At 56.2% G+C, this 24,987-nt stretch overlaps 7 protein-coding genes across 7 annotated transcripts; 5 read left to right on the top strand and 2 right to left on the bottom strand.

Moving 5' to 3' along the window:
• Positions 1 to 13,323: 13,323 nt before the first annotated feature.
• Positions 13,324 to 14,050, top strand: KRP23_13454 (uncharacterized protein; the record flags this gene model as incomplete). Its single annotated transcript, XM_067884169.1, has 2 exons — positions 13,324 to 13,902; positions 13,973 to 14,050. The coding sequence occupies 2 exons, from the start codon at positions 13,324 to 13,326 to the stop codon at positions 14,048 to 14,050; spliced, it is 657 nt and encodes a 218-aa protein (XP_067738779.1).
• Positions 14,051 to 14,330: 280 nt separating this feature from the next.
• On the top strand, positions 14,331 to 15,349 carry KRP23_13453 (NAD-dependent protein deacylase SIR4; the record flags this gene model as incomplete). Its single annotated transcript, XM_067884168.1, has 3 exons — positions 14,331 to 14,519; positions 14,581 to 15,026; positions 15,091 to 15,349. The coding sequence occupies 3 exons, from the start codon at positions 14,331 to 14,333 to the stop codon at positions 15,347 to 15,349; spliced, it is 894 nt and encodes a 297-aa protein (XP_067738778.1).
• A 221-nt stretch (positions 15,350 to 15,570) lies between these two features.
• KRP23_13452 (Myophilin) lies at positions 15,571 to 17,280 on the bottom strand (the record flags this gene model as incomplete). The annotated part of the gene is made up of 1 exon (XM_067884167.1): positions 15,571 to 17,280. One exon carries the CDS (start codon positions 17,278 to 17,280, stop codon positions 15,571 to 15,573), a length of 1,710 nt encoding a protein of 569 aa, XP_067738777.1.
• A 550-nt stretch (positions 17,281 to 17,830) lies between these two features.
• KRP23_13451 (uncharacterized protein) lies at positions 17,831 to 20,599 on the bottom strand (the record flags this gene model as incomplete). Its single annotated transcript, XM_067884166.1, has 1 exon — positions 17,831 to 20,599. The coding sequence occupies one exon, from the start codon at positions 20,597 to 20,599 to the stop codon at positions 17,831 to 17,833; it is 2,769 nt and encodes a 922-aa protein (XP_067738776.1).
• Positions 20,600 to 20,783: 184 nt separating this feature from the next.
• On the top strand, positions 20,784 to 21,948 carry KRP23_13450 (uncharacterized protein; the record flags this gene model as incomplete). The annotated part of the gene is made up of 2 exons (XM_067884165.1): positions 20,784 to 20,849; positions 20,911 to 21,948. 2 exons carry the CDS (start codon positions 20,784 to 20,786, stop codon positions 21,946 to 21,948), a joined length of 1,104 nt encoding a protein of 367 aa, XP_067738775.1.
• A 398-nt stretch (positions 21,949 to 22,346) lies between these two features.
• KRP23_13449 (Uridine phosphorylase 1) lies at positions 22,347 to 23,270 on the top strand (the record flags this gene model as incomplete). Its single annotated transcript, XM_067884164.1, has 1 exon — positions 22,347 to 23,270. The coding sequence occupies one exon, from the start codon at positions 22,347 to 22,349 to the stop codon at positions 23,268 to 23,270; it is 924 nt and encodes a 307-aa protein (XP_067738774.1).
• Positions 23,271 to 23,522: 252 nt separating this feature from the next.
• Positions 23,523 to 24,965, top strand: KRP23_13448 (uncharacterized protein; the record flags this gene model as incomplete). Its single annotated transcript, XM_067884163.1, has 1 exon — positions 23,523 to 24,965. One exon carries the CDS (start codon positions 23,523 to 23,525, stop codon positions 24,963 to 24,965), a length of 1,443 nt encoding a protein of 480 aa, XP_067738773.1.
• Positions 24,966 to 24,987: the final 22 nt, after the last annotated feature.

Raw genomic sequence — 24,987 nt, 5'->3', positions numbered from 1 at the left:
GTTGGTTTAGTGGTAAAATATCTCGTTGCCAACGAGATGCCCCGGGTTCGATTCCCGGACGGCGCATTCTCTTATGCCGCCTCGCCTCTGCTTTTGCCACCGTGCGGGATCGCGTGTTTCGCGGCGTCTGATGGCGGCAGTGCGTAGTGGTTGCGCCGGGCTGGCCGCGGGCCCACTCTGTGGGCAACCGACGAGCTTGTGTCGGGTCCGAGAGGCTGCCTTTCGAGCCCGATCGTTGAGGCTGGTATGAGACTCGTGTGCGCGTGTTGGACGGTGTGTGGCGTGTGGAGGTGGTAGAGAAGCGATGGATGGCGCACGGGGGAGCGTTTGGTGCGCGGGCTGGGTGGTTGCGCGTGGTTTGTGTGTTTGCTATGCGCAGCGCAGCGTTGTGTTGTGCGAGCGTGTGTGTGTGTCCGTGCAAGCGCCGTTGGTTTAGTGGTAAAATATCTCGTTGCCAACGAGATGCCCCGGGTTCGATTCCCGGACGGCGCATTCTCTTATGCCGCCTCGCCTCTGCTTTTGGGGTGCTGCGTGTGCATGTGCGTGTGTGCACCAGGTGTGGGTGCAAGGCGTGTGTGCGTGCGCGTGCCTCTACGCGTGTGCGGGGGGATTTGTGGCGGCGTCAAGTGCTCATGATGAGACGCGCAGGTTGCGTGCGCGTGAGAACAAGCGTGTGGGAGCGTGTCCAAGTGCTCAAGCGGCGTGGACATGCGTGTGGGTGCATAGTAGGAGTTACATATGTAGGAGTAGGGTGTGCGTGACTTTGGCCATGCAGTATGGTGTAGTGGGTTAAGTGCCGGGTCTTTGATCCGAAGGGTGTGGGTTCGAGTCCCCACATGGACGTTTTTCTTTTTGCCGACAAGAGAGCGTAGGAGGCAGGCTAGCAGCTAAAACTCACTCAATCAATCTCACTTTTGGTTTTGCAATCTCGGCCCGAAGCCGTCTTCTAAGCTTTCAACTCTCCGCAGCTCGTAGCCCAACTTCCTTTTGGTTATGAGCCCAAGTACCGACACCAAGTTCAAGGTCGAGCCTTTCGACGGCTCGAACTACTCGCTGTGGAGCTACAAGATGAAGATGTACCTGATGTCCAAGGGATTGTGGGAAGCTGTCTCCGGGGAAGCCGGATCGACGGCGAAGGAGCAACAAGCGCACGCGGCGATTGTGCTCAACCTAAACGACTCGCAGTTGATGCACGTGGTGACGTCCACGACTGCGAAGGAGGCGTGGGACACGTTGAAGAAGTTCCACAAGACTCAAGACATGGCGAACCGGCTGTGGCTCAAGGAAAAGTTCTCGGCGTTCAAGTTCACGGCGTCCTCCGTCGGCAAGCACGTGACGGAGTTGGAGAAGCTCGTGATGGAGATGAAGAACGCGGGGTGTGAGCCAACTGAGGAAGACGTCTGCGCGACGATGCTGCGGAGTCTGCCATCGAGCTACGAGGCTCTGGTTCAAGCGTTTCGCATGTCAGTGAGTGAGTTCAAGCTTGCAGACCTGGTGAGCAAGCTGATTGCGGAAGAAGTGCGTCAGAAGGACTCGAACCGCATCGAAGAGGCGACTGCGCTTCTTGCCGGCAAGGGCAATGGGAAGCAGCAGCAGAAGAAGAAGAACCCACGCGGGATGCGCAAGAAGGGGCCCTTCGGGAAGTGTTTCAACTGTGGCAAGCCTGGCCACTATGCGAGGGATTGCCGTTCCGAGGCAAGTCCCGATGAAGATGTCCAAGACCAGTCGAACGTTGCGTTCCACGCGACGGAAGCTTTTGCTAGCGAGTGCTGGGTGATGGACAGCGGTGCTTCGGCACACATGTGCAAGACACGCGACGCGTTTCAAGAGTACTCGGGTGTAAAGACTGCGCGCACCATATCGAGCGCAAAGAGCAGCGCGAGCTTGAAGATTCTCGGGGTTGGAACAGTTGTTCTGCGTGTCTGGACTGGTAGTGCGTGGATAAATGCGCGACTGGAAAACACACTGCACGTTCAAGATTTGAACAAGAACCTGTTCTCTCTCACGGCTGCAACGGCACGCGGCATGACCGTGACTATGGACAGCGAGCAGTGCGTTGTGAAACGCGGCAGCCAAGTGGTGGCGACGGGCAGGAAGCAAGGCAAGCTGATGTTCCTCAACATTGAGGGCGGCGACGAGTGCCATGCGGCTGAAGACAATATGGATTTGTGGCACCGGCGACTCGGCCACGCGTCTTTCGGCACGCTGAACTCCATGATCAAGAACGGGAAACTCAAGGGTGCGCTGGCAGAGCCTGGAACCGTGTGTGGCGTGTGTGCGACTGCGAAGCAGGCACGCAAGCCTTTCAAGTCGACCAAGGAGGGACTCGAAGCCAGGGAGAGCGCACGCAAGGACACCACTGTGTGCTCTGATGTGTTGGGGCCCGTCACTCCTGCATCCAAGTCGGGCTACAAGTACATTGTGAGCTTCATCATGATGAAGAGTCGCTTTGTGACAATCTACCCACTGCACAAGAAGAGCGAAGTGTGTGAGGCGTTCAAGAAGTTTCTCAAGGAGGCAGAAACAAGTGCGGGCATCAAGGTCAAGGTGCTACGCAGTGACAACGGCGGTGAATACTGCAACGCGGGGATGGTGGCTCTGTGCGACGAGAAGACCATCAAGCAAGAGTTCACGGTGCCTTACAACCCGCAACAGAACGGCATGGCAGAGCGGATGAACCGTACGCTGGTCGAAATGACACGCTGCATGCTGGGGGAGAGCGGGATGGACAAGTCGTACTGGTGCGAGGCCATCATGACAGCTGCAGACATTCGGAACGTGTTGCCTAACACGTCAAGCCCACACGCAAGCCCATTCCAGCTGGTTTTCAAGAGGGCGCCACGTCTGGAGCACATGCGCGTTTTTGGGACCGAGTGCTACGCCCATGTGACCAAGCAGAAACGCAAAAAGCTGGACAACTCGGGGATCAAGTGCGTGTTTCTCGGCTATGCCAAGCAACACAAAGCATATCGACTCCTGGACCCCAGCGACGGATCGATCGTGATTTCAAGGAGTGTGGCGTTTGCTGAAGCGCCACCGGTCACAATGGCGAAGACGCGCAACCAGGAGGTGATCGACATCATCGACAACGATGAAGAAGAGGAGCGCACCGAAGAACCCAGTGTTGACGACGGTTTCAGCACGCCCCCGACACGCCCACTCCACGAACCCGAGGAGCACAGCGGACCGACCGGATCTGTGCCAACGCGTGGCTCTAGCACGCCAGGGAGAGACGGCGAAGAGGAGTGGATGGTGCGTCCGGCACGCAAAAGGCGTGGAGTCGTGCGCTACCAAGACGAATTTCCCGGGACTCGAAGGGGTGAGTTCAACCTGGACGACTACGAGGCTGAGTTCGATTCCCTCTACTGCTTCCTCACCGAAGACGACGACGGTGAGCGCGCGGTGTCGTACGATGAAGTCATGCGGAGCAAGTACAAGGACGAATGGCTGCGCGCCATGGAAAGCGAAATGAAGTCGCTTGAGGATCACCGCACCTGGAAGTTGGTGGACATGCCGTCAGACAAGAAGGCGATCGGGTGCAAGTGGGTGTTCCGTATCAAGCGTGACCCGAGCGGGAAGATCATCAAGTTCAAGGCTCGTCTCGTGGCGAAGGGCTTCACGCAACGTCCAGGGGTCGACTACACGGAGACTTTCGCTCCTGTAGCACGCAAGGAGTCCATCAACACGGCGGTGGCGATTGCAGCAGAGGAAGACATGGAGGCTGAAAATGTGGATGTGGACACCGCGTTTCTCTACGGCGACGTTGAAGAGGAGCTCTATATGGACCAGCCGGACGGATTTGAAGACCAAGTCAACCCAACCAAGAAGTGCCTGTTGATGCAAGCGCTTTACGGCACGAAGCAAGCGGCACGCCAATGGAACAGCAAGCTGAACAAGCACCTGGAGGGCCAAGGTTTCCATCGGTCAGCGGCGGATCCGTGTGTGTATGTTCGGCGTTCGGACTCGAAGTTCAGCATCATTATCGTCTACGTGGACGACCTCATGATCTTCAGCAGGACGAAAGCGGAGATCGGTGAGATCAAGAAGGCGCTGAAGCGCGAGTTCAGCATCAAGGAGCTCGGTGAGCTGAAGTACTGTCTCGGCATCGAGATCCACCGCAACCGCGACGACAAGACCATCGTCATGAATCAGCGAGCGTATATTCAACGACTCGCGGAGAAGTTCGGCGTGGAAAAGTGCAAGGCAGTGCACACACCAGCGGACAGCAACTCGAAGCTGGTGAAGCCGTCAGAAGACGAAGATTTCGTGCCCAGGTACCCGTATCGCGAGTTGGTGGGGGCTTTGATGTACCTCGCAACTTGTACGCGCCCGGACATTGCTCAAGCTGTGGGTGAAGTGGCCAAGTTTTGCGAGCGGTACAACAAGTCTCACTGGGTGGCTGCGAAGCGGATTTTGAAGTACTTGAAGACCACTCAGGACCTGGGACTCGTGTTCAACGGCGGGACTAAGGGAGAGCTGATCGGCTACGCGGATGCGAACTGGGCAGGTGATTTGGACACCCGGCGCTCGACTACTGGCTACGTGTTCTTCCTGAACGGGAGTGCAATTTCGTGGAAGTCGAAGCGGCAACCGACAGTGGCAACCTCGAGCACGGAGGCAGAGTACATGGCACTGTACAACGCCACTCAAGAGGCAGTGTGGCTGCGTCAGCTACTACTGGACGTGGGGTGTGAGTGTGTGGATGCGACTACCATTTTTCAGGACAACCAAGGTTGCATTGCGCTGGCCAAGAACCCAGCGTACCACTCACGCACCAAGCACATCGACTTGAAGTATCACTTCTTGCGCGAGAAGGTGGAAGACAAGGTCATCGTGCTCGAGTACAAGCCGACAGACGAGATGATCGCAGACGGGTTTACCAAGGCACTGGCACGACCCAAGCACCGCCAGTTTCTCGTCGGACTCGGCATGGACGCCTAAGACGCCAAGCACAGCGCATCAAGGGAGAGTGTTAGAGGGTGCTGCGTGTGCATGTGCGTGTGTGCACCAGGTGTGGGTGCAAGGCGTGTGTGCGTGCGCGTGCCTCTACGCGTGTGCGGGGGGGGATTTGTGGCGGCGTCAAGTGCTCATGATGAGACGCGCAGGTTGCGTGCGCGTGAGAACAAGCGTGTGGGAGCGTGTCCAAGTGCTCAAGCGGCGTGGACATGCGTGTGGGTGCATAGTAGGAGTTACATATGTAGGAGTAGGGTGTGCGTGACTTTGGTCCATGCAGTATGGTGTAGTGGGTTAAGTGCCGGGTCTTTGATCCGAAGGGTGTGGGTTCGAGTCCCCACATGGACGTTTTTCTTTTTGCCGACAAGAGAGCGTAGGAGGCAGGCTAGCAGCTAAAACTCACTCAATCAATCTCACTTTTGGTTTTGCAATCTCGGCCCGAAGCCGTCTTCTAAGCTTTCAACTCTCCGCAGCTCGTAGCCCAACTTCCTTTTTAACCAAAATGATGATTGTCTTATGAACGATGTCGTGAATGTGAAGCTTGAAGGTGGTGAGCACTCCTCGTATGTCTCGAACAGCAAGCTATTACACCATTGCATGACGTTATTCACGAAGTCAACACTCGAATTAAAAAATGCGCACTCAAAAGCAAAATTCACTGTAATTTGTTTTCATTGGCGCGGTTTTTATTTTTTAGGAAATATTGGTTGGTGTCAAATGCACTTCTCGATGGCGGGAAACTTGACGCGAAGCATGTCCCCGACGGCAGAACATCGTGCTGGGTAAAGCTTGCAACAGGCTCCTTGTTTCCTAAGTGATATACTTGGTATGGCGACACGTTGCGCAAGGTTATACAAGTCCATACAGGCGTATACTGCGGATACAATAGGTCGTTTCTCGAGTTGGTTTGTTCTGGCATAAAGATCAGATGGTTAGCCCAAAGCGTATATGTAACTCGCCGAGAAACGCTGTTAATAGCCACATATCCAAAACAGTGGGAAGAACCTGCTGGACCGAAAAACATTTGCTTCTTCACGGGAGAGCTCTCGCCACGCGAACGCTCAAATCTATCCCGAACGCTTTGAATTCTCGGGAAAACCAATGCTCATTTGCCGATTATCCTCGTCTTTTGCGTCCGCACATACAAGACCAAGTGACTTATGCCTCGCCAACCAACTATCGAAGCTCAGCAGTACCGCAATTCTCAGAGTGCTCCCGTTGGTCGTGCCAGCCACAGTTCTCGCGGAGCGCTTGTCCGGCAGGTCTCACACAGACCCCCGCCGTTCGTACCGCGCAGGCCGAACGCGATCATGTTCAGGCTGTCCTAAACGCAATAGAGAAGCGTCGTATCGCCAGAGAGCAAGACATGGGGCAGTATCCAGCCACCCGACTTCATGACATCGATGACGAAGAGACAGACACGCCCCATTTCGATCGGTATCGTGACATCGGTGGTTCGTCTGGGGTGGAAGACATGACCAACTTCACCACGCGCGAGTTCAACGAGTTATGGCTCTCCATTCGCGACTTTATAGTTGTGAACTACAACGCTGGCAGAGGACGCCGTTCGCCAATTAGCGGGAAGGATGCGTTTTTCATGACGCTGGTTACGCTGAAGCAGGGAGGGACTTGACACCACCTCTCTGAGATTTTTAGGCTCCCGTCGACGTCTTTCATGGAGACAGTGACCAAGTTCATACAGCTCATTGCCCCTAAGCTGTACGTAGATCAAGTTGAGAACCGCTGTGATGACACGAAGATGCGAGCCGTCGCCACGTCCGGCAATGCTTTCAGCTACTTCCCTTGCGCGCTGTACGCCGTCGACGTGACTTTCCAACAGAGTTGGCGACCGCGCAGAAGAGACCAGCAATGACCAGATTTCCAGTGATCGCGTCATTGTGGAGAATTACTTTGGACGCCTGAACGTGCTGTGGCGCATCACGACCGACAAGTATCGGTGGAATGAAAGTCTGTACGATGACGTCTTTCGGTTGTCTGTTGCACTGACCAACTTCCACGTGTCGATAAGCCCACTGCGCGAGCAGAACGGTGAGTGGTACCGCCAGTCTCAGCACAAACTGATTCAACTAGGCTTGAAGATCAAGGAAAAACGCCGGCTTGCTCAGGAGAAGTATCGTGCGAAAAAGCGCAGACGTCGCTCGACTGAAGTGGGGGATCTGGGGGAGAAAACGACGCTAGCGAGGACGCATTGACGCAGCTTAGCCAGGAATTCTGAGGGAGCACGTATGGTATCTTTCAGAGGCATTTGTTGTGTGGTTTTATAGGCAATACATCGATTTGTGATGAGTTAGCGATTGTTGCGTGTAAGCTCTGTTCACACGTGTGTAAACCTACTTTTTCGCGAACCGGTTGAATACTGCATGCTCGCTCCTGTGGCCTTGCGAGCCACAGTGTGCCACGACCATCAATCTAAGCAGCAGTTGGCGCGCCGCCGAAGGAACCCACATCTTGCCTGCGACCATTATCACACCATTGACTACTTGATGCTCCACCGATAAAGACTGCGATGCGGTACGTACAGCACGCTGTGCCTTCACAATGTCTTCTAGGGCAGGAAATCGGAAGTCTTCGTCAGCCAATGGCCGCAGCGCTGACGGTCGAGGCTGGCTTCGCGTTCTGACCGCGGCTGCACGTACTCCACTTGGTTTCTAACGTGATATAATGTCCGCCCATGCATTGGTTTCGCCGGCAACATGTTCGATGGTGAACCGAAGTCCACAAAGTCTCATCGCCCAGCGCTGCAGACGATCACACACGTGCTTCTTGAGCTCAACGTGCGGCGCGAAGATGTAGATCAGGTTCACGTGGTCGCAGAAGAGCTTGAAACCGCGCTCACGTTGAAGGAGATACTCCAAGTCGGTACAAGCCTTAACGATGGGAAAGGCTTCTTTTTCGACGATTGCCCAGTTGAGTTGAGAGTCCTTAAAGGTACCTCCTTTGCAGAGTACCATCCGATGTTGTTGCTTGTCAACCGGGAGTGAGTCGTCCCATGCCTGTATTTCGGTAACCACAATACTCCAGCCAGTTAGCGAGGCGTCCGTCATCACCACTAGCTCCGACGTGGGGCTAGGAAATACGAGCTGTACAGAGGCTTTGATCAGCGTCTTGACCTCGTTGTAGCTGGTTACCTCAGCCTCGGTTAGCGTGACCGCCACGTTCAGCGCATTCTTGTTGCGCCGGCCAATGCGCTTGCGCTCCATACCCAGCCTCTCCTGCAGAGGCGCAACGACGCGCGCGTAGTCTGGTAGAGAACCGTGAAGCCAGTTGCTGGCGCAGACAAAGTATTGCAACTCCGCCACTGTCGATGGTACCGGCAACGCTGATAATGCATCCACGCGTTCTGAATCATGGTGAACACCCGATCCTGAGATCAGCTTGCCGCACCATAACGCCTCCAGCTGGAACAGTGAGCTCTTGGCAGCACTCAGCTTAAGACGTCGGTCTCGTAAGATGATGAAGAACTCCTTGAGTGCTTGTAGAAATTCCTCCACAGTTGGAGCAAAGATGATAACATCGTCTACCCACACCAAAGCGTTGCGCTGCAGCATCGGTGCCATCGCGTCTTGCATCTGCATCTGGAAATGGATTGCGGAGTCCACCGCACCCTGAGGCCGGGTAGGCGTATACACCGTGTCCTCCGTCATGAACGACATGAGTTCTTGACTATCAACATCAAGAGGTAGCTGCCAGAAACCTTTAATCATGTCGAACTTTGCGAAACATCTTGCACCGCGGACACTGGACGAACAACCGCAAGGTTGGGCATGGCCCCCGCAATTGGCACCGTCACCTTGTTGACTGGTCGATAGTCAATGGTAATGCGAAACTCCGTCTGAGAGCCCGGTTTCCGCACAGGAACAGCAGCGCAGGCCCACTTGGCAGCGTTGTTCTTCCTGATGAAGCCACGCTTTTCCAGTTCTGCCGTGTACTCTCGGAGAAACGCACTCTGGAGCGGGGCATACTTCCGCGGCTTGCAGCAGAATGGCACCACGTCGTCAGTGAGCGTTACCTTCAATGGCTCCACCAGTGCAGGAGGGTCGTCACCAAGTCTCTCACGGAAAACGTCGCCATGTTCATGTACCAGGGACCGTAGACGGTCTACATGTTCGCCGGGCATGCCATTGGCGAGCGCCTCATCCACGAGCTGATCGAGAACTCCATCTTCTCCAGAGTTAGCTGGTATCAGCTCATCTCCAACGGGAAATTCGTCTTTCTCCTCGAGTAGACTCGCCCCAGTGAGCTGTTCAATCATGCGCTCCACGTCGATGCCTAGAGACTTCATCACGTCATTGCCCAACAGGAGTTCCTCCATATCACTGTCCAATACGAGGCACACTACATCCCGCATGTGAACAGGACCAGCAGCAGTTACCAGCTCCAGCGCCACAGTAGCCTTCTCTAGACACTCGATACGCCTGCCACCGGCCAGGTAGACGGCCACTGGTGCCTCCAGTTTTGACAACTTGAGGTCGGGAGAAAATTCGGCCAGCGACGCGACGACCGATCGGGAAATCATCGCCCGATCAGCTCCACTGTCTGGGACGTACGGTATATCCACCATACCGTTGACGCGTACCATGTTCGGCCTTGCTGTAGCTAACACCGCCTTTGACTGCACAGATTCTTGTCGCGCATTCTTGGCGGCTCTAAGCTTTGCCAATGCGTCGGCCCGTTGCTCCGACGTCGCAGTAGGGCACTCGTCGAGCCAGTGCGGGCCACGGCATACCAACCAGCCATCACGAGGTGGTGTACGCACCTTCTTCACCCCTGCCGGGTGAGAGGGCTTCGCCGACTTCTGCATCCGCTTCGACTGTTGCTGCGGAGCCTGAGCTCGGGACTGTGGCGTAGTGCGCTTCCCTGCTTGCGAGTGGAAACGCTGCTGCACTCGTGCGTGCTTCAGAATCATGTCGAAGAGCGTCGCATCATTTGTCTTACAGTCGCGCCTCTCATACTTGATCAGCCTCTCGATCTGCTCGCGCAGCATCGTGGGCTGAATGTTTTCCACTAGGATTGAGCACCGAGCCTTCATACGGTCCTTGTATCCGAGGCTAGTGACATCGCCACTGCCAATCAAAGCCTGTAAGCCATTGTCCTCTACGATCTTTGTGAATGCCTGGAAGTACTTGAACACTCGAGTGTCACAGTCGTCCACAGTCATGTCCATCTTCAGCTGTTTGCGGAAGAGCGTGGTGACGTCGGGGATGAAGGCGTTCTTGAGGGACTTGCAGCGCTTCTGCACCTGCGCCAGGATCTCAGCATCGTCCAGGTTTCTTCAACACGTACGTAGCCAACGTCTTCAGCACGGCCGGTTCGACCGAGCCCTTCACCGTTGCCACTACACCCTCGAAGCTCTCTCCAGTCACGTTACAGCGATGGCGGATCTTCATCACATACTGCTCCCACTCACGATTCCATGCGATGAGGGAGGCCTAGTCCCAGCCGGCCAGTCGTGGCGCCTTGATGAACTCATACACCGGTTGAGGCGTGCTCATTTCGACGTCTCCGTCAGCGTCGACACCGTAGCGAGTTCCCATCGTGCCACCTTGAGGTACCGTAGTCTAGCACCTCGTTCACACCGAACCCGACGTAGCGCGTAGCCAAGTAGTCCTTGCAGCTTCAGCCGTCGTTCCTTGGTCCGGGGGGGGGGGGGGGGGGGGGTTAACAAAAGCTCTTCGGGAAGAAGCGTAAAGTTAACTTTATCGCGATATCCGGACTTGTTTGCGAAGAAGCAAATTTATTAATGAGCAAAATGTAAAACCCAGAACTAGACAACTAGCTCCGCTACATGCAAGGCACCAAGTGCTCCTAGTGCCCGGGGGACTTGTGCAGCGTCAACACAATATCTTCGTAAACAGGCTCGTAATCGAACGACTCCATAATCACCATCATAATCATCCTTGCCGCACGATGTTAGAGTCCGTAGGACCTGCCGACTTGAAGTGCTTGAACAGGAGATAATCGTGCTTGAACCTTGCCCTGGCGACACAGGTATTTAGTAAAGTTTGTCGATCGCTTTGTCACTCGTGAAACCAGAGCGAGCCGGGGATGATACTACATCCCAAAACACTTTTCTCCTCGAATATGCGAATTTATTCACGCCGCGCTCGATTTCAGTGAAGCCCTTTGCTGGTTTCAGGCCGTCCCACCCGAATAGGTATGCCATAACTCGAATAGATTCTTAGCTCGTTTTGAGAATCTAGCAGCAGATGTACACTGAGGCGCCGAAGGACTGAGCGAAGTATTACCTGGATTGTTTGCTGAACATCGGTCATTACCTCCGTTGTGTAGCGACGTCCCGCTGCGATCTGCGAGTTAAGACCTGCAAAGCGCCTTCAATCGTTGAGCACGGATTACTGGTACGTCGTAGGTTTGTTCATAGACCTCGTAGCTGTCGATAACAGCAAAATTTAGCTGAGAATCATCACTCGTAACGTAAAATCCCGGCCGGTGAACGGGGCCCATGTCTGCCCCCCCCCCCCCCCCCCCCCCCCAGTGTTCATGTAAACGCCTAAACTTTTCTGATTCAGCTTATTCGGCAGTAGAACATAGCTGGAACTATCAGGTGGTTCTAGAGCCGTTGTCGCAATTGATTCTCCCATAAGCTGTTTCACGGTCGGTCTAATCGACGAGAAGATTGGGTGTAATACATCTAAGTTCAGGTTTTAGAGAGTAAAAGCACGGGCCTGCTGATCCTGTCAGTGCCGCAGCAGTCAACGCATCGGAGTAAGGCTGTGCTCTATCTGTGTAGACGTCTTTTCGAGTTCGCCAACGCCCACAAAGATTTACAAATCCTTCGAAATGCCACTCCGACTCGCATACGTTGCTGCTCCTTTGCGAAGTCTGTGCGTTCCCAAATTTCCTGCCTTCGGTTTCTTAAAGGCTTCGCGTTTAACCATATCCCCCTAAGAAACACCGCACTGAGCGATCGCCATCCTTTGGGTTACTATACACAAACTCCGAACTTGTAACATTCGCCGTTGACTTGATGTAGACAGGAAGGCTGAGCAAAGCACACGGTTTTGGGTCCGTGCTACCAGTAACAAACTGTTCTGGAGCGTCTCTTTCTTCATGTATGTTCTTAGAGCACCGCATCTGGAAGAGGAGAGTTGATGAGTACTGAGTATTTGGCGAGAAATTGCTGAGCTGTAGTTACATCATGTCATCGATTCGAGCACACATGTGCCACTGAAGTGCTAGGACACTGCTCACCATGTTCGCTGTGTTTTCCTTCCCACAATGAGCTCTCACGACTAGCAACAGACCCATCAAACTCCACAGGGCGGCGAGCATTTGGGACTTCACTCACTCTCGTCGAACTTCTTCACCTTCTCAACCAACATGTTGACAGCATCCGAGCATGTGGGGTTTGCCGCGGTCTCCAAATTGAATGTATTCGCGGCATGAACGACGAAATGAACCTCTTCGAGAACTCCAGTGTGTTCGATCAGCGATGAACAGGTCCCATTTCTTCACCCTGGGAACTGAGTGGTTTGTAGCTCGGCTTGTCATGGGGTTTCGCATTCTCTCAAATCTGTTGAAGAAGTACCGTACTGGTTTTTTAATTTATACATATCAAATTAAATGAGGACCACGGTACGATCCCACACTATGGGAAATCAAACGGGGCCGTCGTGTGACTTGCTTTTTGGATGTCGAAAAAATTGAAACCTGTTTAAATGGCTCGGAAAGTCAAAATGTCGGGCAACGGATCCTAAAATTGATACTACGTTTGAAATTCAGAGCGGTCGAGGAGCTCGGCCAGAATTTAATATTGTATTTATTTAACAAGGTATCCTTCGAGATTTAATGACATGGACAGATTCAGAGCGGATCGAAAATTCGTTTTCAGAATTACTTGAAAAAAGTATGGTGCAATCGACAAATTGAGAGCGAAAGCTTGCCAAACCTGTGAAAAAACTATGCCTCTGAATATACGTTTTCGAAGGGTTGGCAACCTTTCGCTCTCAATTTGTCGACCTCATCCAGTCTCACAGGCGAATTTATCTATTTAAAAACGAACTTAATGATAATAAAACGAAGTTAGTAATAAAATACGAAGGGCTAGGCGACGAGTGCATCGTGGGTCACTGCCCAAATAATGTTTTGGCTGCCGTTTAAATGGCTCGGAAAGTCGGAAAGTAGGCAATTCACACTCCAGTGGAGGATAAGTTGGCTCGGAAATTTCAAAGTGGGCAACTTATCCTCTAGCATAGGATAAGTTGCCCACTTTGCGCCTTTCCGAGCCATTTAAACAGCAGCGTCGAGGATCGGACTTTCCGAGCCATTTAAATTACAGCAAAGTGGAGGATCGGAGGTGCCACCATTAACCTTGTTGTGTATCACACTTCAATGTCGGCGGCGTACGGCAAGACGGTCGGGGGCAAGCTGCAGCTCAAGGGCGGGCTATCACTCAAGGGCGTGAAGAAGCACACGAAGAAGAAGAAGAAGAAGAACCACGACAGCAAGAAGCGCGAGCGCGACGACACCGCCGACGACTCGGAGCCGAAGCCCTTCGAGCTGGTCAAAAGCAGAGGCTCGGGCCGCCTGCTGAGCTCCGGCACCACGTTGATGGGGCAAGTGGGGGCCAAGTTCCTCCAGGAGCTGCACGTGGGCGACGCAATCGTGATCCAGCACCCGACGTCGCTCGTAGAGGAGACGAGGATCGTGCGGATGGTACTGAGTGACGTTTCGGCCAGCATCAGCTCCGCCTTCAGCTCGGACCTGGTGTCGTCCACCCCGTTCTACTACATCAAGGCGCCTCCAGAGGATGAGAAGCAGCAGGAGGAAGAGCAGGAGAAGAAGAAGAAGCGCAAAATGGACGAGAAGACGGCGTTCGGGACGTATGCTGGCGGCACGGAGAAGGGGGGTCAGTACACGTACCGAGTCAGGAAGAGCGGTGCGTACGGAGGATACGCGATTGTGAAGGAGGTAAGGAGAGGATCGAGTTGAGGTGAAGGAGCTTTTTATCTGATGCTGGTTTGCGGTGGACGCTTTGTAGGATGCAGACGTGGAGAGAAGTCGGGAGGAGCTGCTGGATCTCCGCGAGAAAAAGAAGGGAGACCGATATTGCATGTGACCAGAGCTAACAATGATGACGATGCTTTCTGCTGCTTTTGTGTTGTGGAGGCCAGACAAGAATGGTGACTCGAACTCGTGAATCTCTGTTGGGCTTTTACTTTCGATTTCGGTGAGTGTTTCATGCTGTATTTTTTTTCTCGTTGAACAATGCTAGCAACGCCGACGAAGCAATGCTTATACACTGAAGGCAAAGCTGCGTCAAACTCCACTTGTCGCGCCAAAATGGGATCATCCCATCTAATTACGGGACACACGCTCCATATTTACATCACTTTCAGATGCAGTCCGCCAAGAAAGCGGCCGCGAGCGATGCCTCCCGCCTGCGCAAGTTTCTGGAGGCCGGTCGTGGCAAGACGATGGTGCTGACGGGCGCTGGCATCTCCACGGACTCGGGCATCCCCGACTACCGAGGGCCCAACGGCGTGTACAACCGCAACAAGGACTTCCGCCCCATCCAGTTCCAAGAGGTCGGTCGCCTCTGCGTTGCTCGTTCATTAGAACCTACTAACCCTTGGTTACTGTCCACAGTTCATAGGAGCCCACACGTACCGCCAGCGCTACTGGGCGCGCAGCTTCCTGGGCTGGCCCAAGATCCTCAACACGCAGCCCAACGGCTCTCACCACGCGCTCACAGAGCTGCAGCGAGTTGGCGCCGTCTCCAGCATCTTGACGCAGAACGTGGACCGCCTGCACACCAAGAGTGGCTCGCTCGGCGTCGTGGAGATGCACGGGTCGCTGCACGAGGTGGAGTGTCAGGACTGTGGCGACGTGACGTCCCGCCAGAGCTACCAGGACGCGCTGGGGGAACTGAACCCCGAGGTTGCTCAGTGGTCGAGCGAACACCCAGACAAGGAGACGGGCGACGTGGCATCCAGTGACAAAGTGAACCCTGACGGTGATGTCGACATCTCGTGGAACTACGATGCCTTTGTCTATCCTGCGTGCGGCAAGTGCGGCGGCATCGTGAAACCCAGGTGCGTAGTGTCGACTTGGTATGAAGAAGTGGAGCTTTCTCACCCCGCTGATTTGTGTTCTTAGAGTTGTGTTCTTTGGAGAGAGCATGCCGGCAACCACGCGAACGACGGCGTTGGAGAGAGTGAGCGACGCCAACGCGGTACTGGTAGTTGGATCGTCACTGAAGGTGTTCTCGGCCATGCGCCTCATCAACCACGCTCTCGCCCGCAACATCCCGATCGCCATCGTGAACTTGGGACCTACGCGCGCCGACGAGCTGTGCGATTTGCGCATCGACAGGCCCTGCACGAATCTTCTCACTGAGGTTGCAGACTTGTACTAACGTTAAATAGACCTGTGTCAGAGTAGAACTTCGTGAAAAACAACAACAACACTTGAATGACGGCAGCAAAGCATTCGCGGTGGAGCTTATCAATTAAACGAAGGATGAAACACACCATGAAGTACTTCGGTCGGCGAATATCTACACACGCAAAACACATCGTCGTAAGGCTCGCAAGAAAACTAAGCACTTGCGAGTCGTCACATCTTGCAGATGGTAACTTAGCTCCACACAGTGCGAGTCGGCAGGGATGGAGTGGATGCACCAACAGGGTTCGGCTTTGCAACGCTTCCGGCGCTTGCAGAGTTGAGAGATGCCACTCGCTGCGCGAGCCAGCTAGGCCCTGCCGACTTTGTTGGTTCTTCCTTTTCCACCTCTTCAACCTTGGGCGTCGCCGTAGCGTCGGCTTCAGCCTTCTCGGGCTCTGCCGGCGTGACCTCAGCCTTCTCAGGTTCTGGGGCCGTAGGTTCCGGCTGAGCGGGGACAACGGTCTTAGGCTCCGGCTTCGGCGACGTCTTTTCGCTTTTCGCCTTGTCAGCTTCGGCAGCCGCAGTTGCAGCCGTGTCGAAGCGGTAAGTGACCGATGCGGAGCGATCGAACGGGAGACGCTCCATCACCGACTGACTGCCATGCGCCAGCACCGGCACAGCAGACGCAGCCTCACGCAACTGAGCCTCCGAGAACTGTCGAAGATTCACGGTGGACTCTTTCACACCAAGACGCGGACCGTCGTACTCGGGCATAGTCTTCTGGATGGTGCGGCCAAGGGCATGGATGCAATGCACGACCTGTCCGATATTCTTCTGGTTGTACAGATCCACCGTCTCGAACAGATCAAACTCGGCCACGCCGATGCTGCGGCACGCACGCACAAAGCTGGTCACGTTCTCCATCTGCTTGAAAGGCATGGACGACGACTGAATCTTGGGAATAAGTCCAGGCTTGATCTTGTTCATCAGCGTGCAGAGCATGATGCCGTCCTTGAGGCTGTCGCCGAAGCCAGTCAAGAAACTCTCGCCCAGCACGGCCTCAATCCATGCTTGCGCCTCTTCCTCCGCCGTGGGTCCGGTACTAGCAGCCGCGCTGTTCAGTCCAGGAATCGACGACGAGACCGTCTTCCCGTTCAGCGAAGTATTGTCCACATCCTCCGACAGCTCAGCAACCGTCGCAGCGACCTCCTCCTGCGTCGGCACGTGCTTCCCAGTAGGCGACATTTCTCCTTCAGGCTGCGAGTCGAACGTCGTGAGCTTATCCGCCTTACGGAAGCGGGAGAGCTGCTCAATCTTCTGAGCCGACGGAGGTGGCGGCGGAGGCGGCGCGCGGTACCCGCTCTGGGCCGCATCGGCGCCCAGCATGACGTTGTTGGAGTGGGACGTCGTTTGACGCTTCATGGTGCGGAAGCTGCCCAGCGTTTGCTGCGCCGGGATGTTCTTCCCGCCCGCGAGCTGGTCGGGCGTGAAGACGCGCTGGTTCTTGCTGCTCTCCTTCACGCCGAGCGTGGGGCCCTGGAACTGCGGGTAGTTGCGCTGCACGGCGCGGCCCAGCGCGAAGATGCAGCGCACGACATTGCCCAGGTCTTTCAGCTCGAACAAGTCCACCGTCTCGAACAGGTCGAACTCGTTCACGCCCATGACGCGGCAGGCCTTGAGAAAGGCCGACACGTTCTCCATGAGCTTGAAGGGCATCTTCGACTTGGTCTCCACGCGCTTCACGACGCCTGGGTTGATCTTATTGGCCACGCTGCACAGCACGACGCCATCGCGTAGACCCTCGCCGAAGTCGTCGCCGATCGGCATCTCCGAAATGGTCTCGAGCCACGCGCGCGCCTCGTTCTCCATGTCGTAGTCGTAGCGCTCAGCGGCCTTGCGCGCTAGCTCTGCGTCCAGGCCGAAGCCGCCGCCGCGGGGCTGCACGGGCGCACGGATAGACATGCTGCTGGAAAGTTGCTGCTTCTTGCTGTGCGCTAGCGGTTCAATCGGGGAATGAGGCTCTCGATAGAGTCGGCGGACTGCGCTGATTGGCAGAGTACAGTGCTCTCCCTCACTTTGATTCCCTCTTGACTTCATACACTGCCCTATACCTGTCCGGCACAATTTACCTACAGCTTGTTCTGTGATACTGTATATTTACCAATTATGATCGATACACCACACGTGTCATATTGAGAAGCGCTGCGGTACCATGTGGATGTACAGATACTTTCGCGCGATTCGACCACAAGGTTCACCACCGCAGGCTGTTGCCACAAGCTGTTGCCTCTACCGTTACGCTGGCCGCATGCCACGAGGCACGCGGACGGCCGCGAATACGCCGCCCAGCTGCTCCGACACCATTCCGGCGTCGGCCTATTCCACGCAGTACCACGAGCGAAATGGTAATAATGGATTCACGTTAAGGCTGGCGGCTTCAACTTGGCAAAGTGCGGCTGCTCTAGACGGAATATGGACAGATAGATAAGGCAGGTGCTTCGTAGCCAGCCGCTCACACGTCGTCCTGGTTCGAGTGTGGCGACTTGGTCGAGTCCCAAGCCTGCGCCAGCCGCTTGGTCGACAGCAGCGGCTCCTTCTCCTCCTTCGATCCGGGGAACGCGCCGCCTCGCTGCGGGACCCCGACGGGCGTCGTGGGGCCGCTCACAACAGTGGCAGTGTACAAGCTGTTCGTGCTACCGCCACGAGCTGGCAGTGCTGCCGAAGCGGTCAGCGAAGCGGTGGTAGCGCTCGTCTCCTTGGCCGCGCGCTCGTACAGCTTCGACTTGAAGGCGTACTCCTGACGCAGCATGTCCAGCTGCACCTTTGCCGGGACGCTGCGGATGATCTTCCAGAACGACCAGATCAGCAGCAGCGACAGATGCTCACTCACGAGGATCATGACCATGCGCGTGGTGAGCGAGAAGCAGGCGAAGTCCGGACCGAAGCGGAAGTGCGAGAAGTCGCCGCCCATGGCGTCCGAGATCTGCTTCGAGCAAGACGGCGAGTAGAACTCCATGGCTCCAGTGGAGATGAAAATAAGACCGATGTTGACGATCACCCCCGTGAGTGCGATAAAGTGAAGCATGTTGTGCCACTCGCCAATGCTGCTGGCCTTGCGCGGGAATGGGCGACGGTTGGTTCGGCACAGGCGGAAGCCATCGCCACGGGTCTTGAGCGCGTTCACGATCATGCACGCAGCAGGCATGAGCGGCCACAGCATCGAGAACATAACCACGAAGCCGAACTGCACCGTCATGTGGTGGTAGTCATCGTACGGGTCGTAGTTCTCTTGCTCGCTCTCAAACAGAATCGCGCGTGCCTTCGCGTTCAGCAGCTCCACCTCGCGCTCACTGTTCTCCAGATACCGTGCCGACGACCGATTCAATAGGTGCGCCAGATTTCCGCTGTTGCGAGCAGTAGTAGTGTTCGCCTCGTTACTGCGCACGTTGTCGGAGCCCTCGTTACGGTAAGACATCTCGGCCAGCAGACGTCGCTCGCCTTGGGCCTTGACCATAGCCATAACCTTGCGGTCAGTGCCTCGAAGTCGCTGCTTGTAGTGCTTGCGGTGAATCCACGGGACGGCCACGGCAATGAGCAAGTTCAGCAACTGCGTGATAATGATGGGCGTGAGGAACAAGGTCTCCAAGTCGAGGTGGTTAATGTCGAAGGTTACCCAACCGCGGCATGGAATGCAACGCGTTTCACGAACCCCCAGCTCATTCCACGCTGGCGGACACGAGTCGCAATACGAACCCGAGCGATCCATATACGGCCCAAAGCAGCAGTTGGCCGGGTCTTTCCAGATCAGCGCGTTCAGGAAGTTGGTAATCGTATCACCAGCCCCAGGAACTACGTACACGAACGCCAGTAGAAAGAACCACGTGTAGTAGTTGAGGAAGTCCATCAGGAATAGCTTCCGGATCATAGACTTCTCGAACTGCTCGATTGTCTTCCAGTTTTCCCACTCCGTGAGCATGCGAGCAGCACGCGTCACGATCACACTCCACTGAATAATGTCCACGAACAACCCGTACAGGATACCACCGCCTAGAATGTAGAACCACTGCGCCGAAAAGAGCCCTCTGTCAGGGTAGCGAACTTTTAGCACCTCAAACGCGGTGATCCAGATCGCAATCACGAACATCATGATAGAGATCTGCACCACCATAAAGGTAACCACGGCCAAATACTTCGGGAACCTCTTCCAGCTCGGGTAGTATTGGTCAGGCAAGCCAGTGACTGGATTCACAAAGGCATCGCCGCGGAATTTCGGGTTGCGGTATACAATCGTGTTGGTTTCAATGTCGTTTGCCCACATGTGGTTGAGTTCATTGTTCCGGCGGGACCAAGCTTTGAGGAACCAGTAGCTCCAGACCACCGAAATGAGGATTGCCCAGACCACAAGCACGCGCATGTACATGGGCGTACCCATAACACCACGCAGGCAAGTCAGCAGCACCCCGAGCAGCGCGATCGGCACCAAAAACTTGTTGTAGAAGTCCATGAACGCAAAGTAGTAGCCGACCTTCTCGCCAAAATGAGCTCTCACTTTCTGCAAGAAACTCTCCGACAGAAACTCCAGCTTCTGCGTCCCGATGAACGTCTTCAACAAGTATCTGTTGGTAGCTGGGTCGTGCACTGGGAATATCGAGCGCACATTCGGGTGGTCTTGCGTGATCTTGGCCGTCTCTCGGATAATGTGGTCAATCACCTGGATCCTCTCCGCGGGGGTGACAATGGGGCTGCTCTGCACCACCGAGTCCACTTCGCGCGAGTTGCCACTGCGCAGCCACGTCTGGAACCGCAGGCGTCGGCCATAGATCGACAGCGCCTCGTCGTTGCCGCGGATCAGCAGCACAAAGTACTTGCTGGCCTTCTTGCCGTCGGCCTCCACTCTGCTGAAATCTCCTTCCAGCACGTCCACGTCCAAGCCACTGGACACGAGCTTCTCGATGAGTCTGCCTTCGACTCCGGCGCCAATGTCCACCGCCACGTCAACATCCACCGTCGTCGCCTTCTTGATGGATGAACCCCTTCTCGTCACAATGGCAAAATCGTAGGTGGCGCCCTCTAGCTCCGCGCCCTTGAGGTAGCGATACGTGCCTGGATGCACCACCAGCGGCTGCCCTGGCAGCGGCGACACGGGTGACTCGAAGGTCCATTGGTCGTCCTGCAGCGCCAGGCTCATGGCACCCGCCGACAGGTGGCGCTCGCTGCGGCTCTGTGTTAGGCCGGCGATCGGCACGGGCGTCACCTCAGGCGCGAGGTCGTCGTCCTCCATTGGCCTTCTTCTCTGGCGTGGATCTGATTCTATCGAGATCATATGAATAAGTCGGCAGTGTTTTATACACTAAAGAGGAGCTATCATTTAGATATCGATGCATACTGAAGTTCAGTGTCCCGCGAAGAGTCACGGAAGAAAGCCGTTCAGAAAGTTACTGCGACTGCAGCGAGAAGGCACGAAGATGGCGATGAAGACGTCGGCGCTCCGCTCAGCAGCGCCCGATGCAGCCCACGACGCCTATGCCAAGGTAGTGTGGTGCTCTCCATGTTGCTGATCGGATCTATTTCCTCACACTCTAACGCTTACAGACGGCAGGGAGCGACTCCGAGAGCGAGTATGAGATCCTGTACCCCGGGGACGAGGCCACCCAGGAGATCCTATGCAACAGCGACTTCTACACGACGTTCATGCCCAGCACCGACACGCTATCCGAGTCTGTGCTGCGCTTCTGCGGGAGTTTCCCCGTGCGCATGGCGCCTCTGGTCGCGGCGGCGCTGGTGCAACGGTTCACGGATGTGCGCTTCAACTGGGCCACCAAGACGCTACAGTCGTTCCTGGAGATGGTGTGCTGGACCAGCGTCTCGTACGCGACCTACTCGCTGTACGGTGATGTGCTGCTGGCCTTTGAAGTCGGCACGTTCGTCGGCGCCATGATGTCCGTCTGTGACGAGGTTGTGCTCCAGTTTGTGCGTGGCCTGGCTCGAGTGATCCGCAACCAACCAGGAGGTGGGGACTTGCTGCAACGACTGGGCTTTGATGTGCCGAAGAACGGGAAAGCCCCCACGGACGGCCAGGAGATCTCGCTCATCAAGAACTTGGTGTTCGGCTACCTCGGCGTCGTGGCGGTGCGGTCGTTGTGGGAAAACTTCCACGACGTCAAGTTCTTCGCACTGTTGACAGCGTGCACGGGAGTGGCGTTCGTAGTCACGGCCGAGTTCTGCTGCCTGTGGCTGCCGACGCGACGTGTAGGCTTGACGCTTCAGGCGCGGTTCACGCAGGTGAGACGGAACTGGGAGGAGCACTGGCTCCGGTCCTTGGTGGAGATGCTCTGCTGGACGCTGTCCACGAGCTACTTGTACTACAGCTCGGAGGACTTCTGGTGGGCCTTCCGGGTAGGCACGCTCGTCGCTGTCGGCGTGAGTCTGAGCTCGGGACTCGACCATCTTGCGGACATCGACATCCAGCAGATCGAGAAGAACGAGTACGGCTTCTGGGAGGAGCGCGCGCTGGACGACCCGTTCATGGCGCTCGCGAGTCGCCTCGTGAAGGTCCAGCACGCACTCGAGTCGCTCGGACGCGCAGTGGAGGCCGAGGCCATGGACATGTACGAAAACTTTGGCGAGTAAGCTAGCGCCGCCAACCACAGGAAAGTGGACGAAGAGCCGAATACACGGACTGTAGGATTGTTGGTGGTGTCTTGGTTGCCTTTTTCACGCGCAGCGTCTCTCGTGCCGATGTGATCACTCGGATTCTAACCGTCCCAGTGAAGTTCATCTTCAAGCGTATGCTTACCGTCCTGACTAGTTTTGGCGTCATCATTTCGAGTCAACTAGTCTTGAAGAAAGTAAGCGCGCCAAATCCGGTGCATGCACACTTGCACTTGGCTTGTGGCTGTCACATTGCAGCACGTCATTGTTGCCTCAACGCCTTACCCGCTCGGACACCGCAGCAGCAGCAGCAGCAGCAGCAGCAGCAGCAGTATCCAACTTTGTCCGCCACACACAGGTCTCAAGCAATAGTCAAGATGGCCCCCAACATGGACGCAGTCGCCGCCCCGCTGGCCCACGTGCAGAACGGCCACATCCGCGAGATGCACTCGGACGTGCTGTTCCACATCGGCCTCACGTGCTCGCAGGAGGAGCGCCAGCAGGTGGTCACCACCTTTGGCGACGTCAAGTTCTTCGTCACGGGCGGCAGCGCCGAGCGCATGACGAGCTTTGCGCACGCCGTTGCCAAGGAGCTGCATATCGCCGCGCCCTACGGCTACGCGCTCGCCCCCATTGGCAGCACGTCGCGCTACACTCTGTACAAGGTGGGGCCCGTGCTCGTGGCCAACCACGGCATCGGTATGCCGTCCATCTCCATCCTGCTGCACGAGGTGACCAAGCTGCTCGAGTACGCGGGGGCGCACGGCGCCACGTACATCCGCATGGGCACGAGCGGCGGCATCGGCGTCGAGCCCGGCACCGTCGTCATCACGTCCGAGGGCGTCAACAACAAGGCCGAGTCGGTGGACGAGGTGGCCGTGCTCGGCTCCACGGTGCGGCGCCCGGCCATTTGCTCCCCCGAGGTGCGCGAGGAGATCATCGCTGCGGCCAAGGACGTGGGGCTGCCCTACGCGGTGGGCAAGACGCTCAGCTGCAACGACTTCTACGAGGGCCAGGGCCGCCTGGACGGCGCCATCTGCGAGTACACGCTCGAGGACAAGATGGCCTTCCTGCACAAGCTCGCGGACGCCGGCGTGCGCAACATCGAGATGGAGGCGCGTTGCATGGCCGGCTTCTGCCACAAGCTCCGCATCCCCGTCGCGGTGGTCTGCGTGACGCTGCTCAACCGCCTGGACGGCGACCAGGTGCTCTCGAGCCACGAGACGCTGCAGGGCTTCGAGAAGCGCCCCGCCGCCGTGCTGCTGCACTACATCAAGACCAAGCTCAGCGCGTCGGCCTAGAGATAGAGATCCTGCCAATATAAATACGCTTTTGCCATCAGAAATGCTGCTTCAGAGACGCTGGGCGGCCGTTGCAGGCAGCAGCAACGGATGGCCATCAATCCAGCACGGATCACAGCTTAAAGTCGGGTTCAACCACTTCAGCTCGACGGCGGAACAGTGCAGGCGCTTGAGAATAACCGCCGAATCTGACTTCACCTGCTTCTCGCCAACGCGATGGGCACTTTCATTATCGCCGACCAAGAGCGCTCGATGTCCTCTCGAGCGTCGTCTCCGATCTGCTTCCAGACGCAGTGGCAGGGCTCCGGCCTGTGCGCGAACGTGGCGGTGAGCGGCATCTCGAACGTCGGCGGCGCCGAGAACCGCGAGAACCAGGACGCGTTCTTCAGCTTCTACGATCCCAAGAACGCCGCCTTGGTCGTGGGGCTCTTCGACGGCCATGGCAGAGACACAGGGCGCGAGGTGGCCCAAGCGACCAAAAGATACTTTGAGGCGCAGTTCCAGGGCTACTCGATCCAAGACTACGAGCGATTGGAGCGAGACCCGGAAGAGTTCTTCCAGCGCTTGTTCGCCTCGTGCCACCAAGCCCTGAAGTACATGCTGCGCGATCTATACGAGCGAGCAGGTCACTCGGTGGAGGAGCACCAGCCTGAAGGCTTCCTGGTGCGGCACAACTCGCACACGGGGACCGTGGCCAGTGTTCGTGGCGGCACCACCGCGACGGTTGTAGTGGTTTTGAACGGAGGACAGAAGATCTACTCGTCCAATGTTGGCGACTCGGTCGCCATGTTGACGTCGATGCGTCCTGTTCTGCGTGCAGATGACGTCAAAGTCCACGGAAACGACGGCGCCGAAGTGCACCGGCTGAACGAGCAGCTCAGTGAAGGATCTGCAAGACATGACGAAGACGAGCCTGACAATAATCGGGCACCGAAGTCGGAGCTCCTCATTCTGTCAGGAAACCACAGCCCCGAGAGCGCCACCGAGTTCATGCGTGCACGAGCTGCACGCTGCAACCCTCATGACCCAGCACTGCCAGCATTACGCTTCGTGTACGACAGCTCGGAGCCGAAGAGCCGACGTCTGCCCATTTTCACGATGACGAGCAGAGGCGAACTGCGCCACAACCCGCGAGGCGACTACTTCAAGAACGTCCGCGATGAATGGGCCACTGTGGTTGCAACACCATTCAGCTCGTTGTTCTCAGATGCATTGGCATTTACTCGTTCGCTGGGTGATCTCCACATGCACAGCTACGGCGTGAGCTGCAAGCCGACAGTGGTGGAGCTGTCGCTCGAGCGCGTCGTCGCCCAAGACCTCAGTCTTAGCAGCCACGCTGTAGACAACCAAGAAGACCACCTCGACAGCAGTGTATATGACGATGAAGAGGAGCGAACGAGCTGCGCGTCGAACAACAGCAGCGAGGAGGCGCCGACCACGACCGACTTCATGCTGGTGGTGGCGTCCGACGGCATCTGGGACAACTGGAAGTACCACGATCTCCACTCGTTCCTCCGCCAAGCGCACGACAACAAAGCTCTACAGATGCAAAGCCAAGAGGCTGGAGACTGCGTCCCTGTGGACGCCATCGCCACCTCGCTCATGAGTGTCAATCTGCAACGCGCAAGCAGCTACTTCGGTGACCAAGCGGACAACATGACGGCTGTGCTGTGCAACTTCAGCTTCAAAACCTAGGATACAGAGTATGTTAAACAAT

Source organism: Phytophthora ramorum, assembly GCF_020800215.1.
Source record: "Phytophthora ramorum isolate Pr-102 chromosome Unknown Phyram_PR-102_s0017, whole genome shotgun sequence".
In the NCBI taxonomy this organism is placed as follows: domain Eukaryota; phylum Oomycota; class Peronosporomycetes; order Peronosporales; family Peronosporaceae; genus Phytophthora; species Phytophthora ramorum.
Note: the sequence above shows the minus strand (reverse complement) of the source record. Positions and strands in the feature narration are given on the sequence as shown.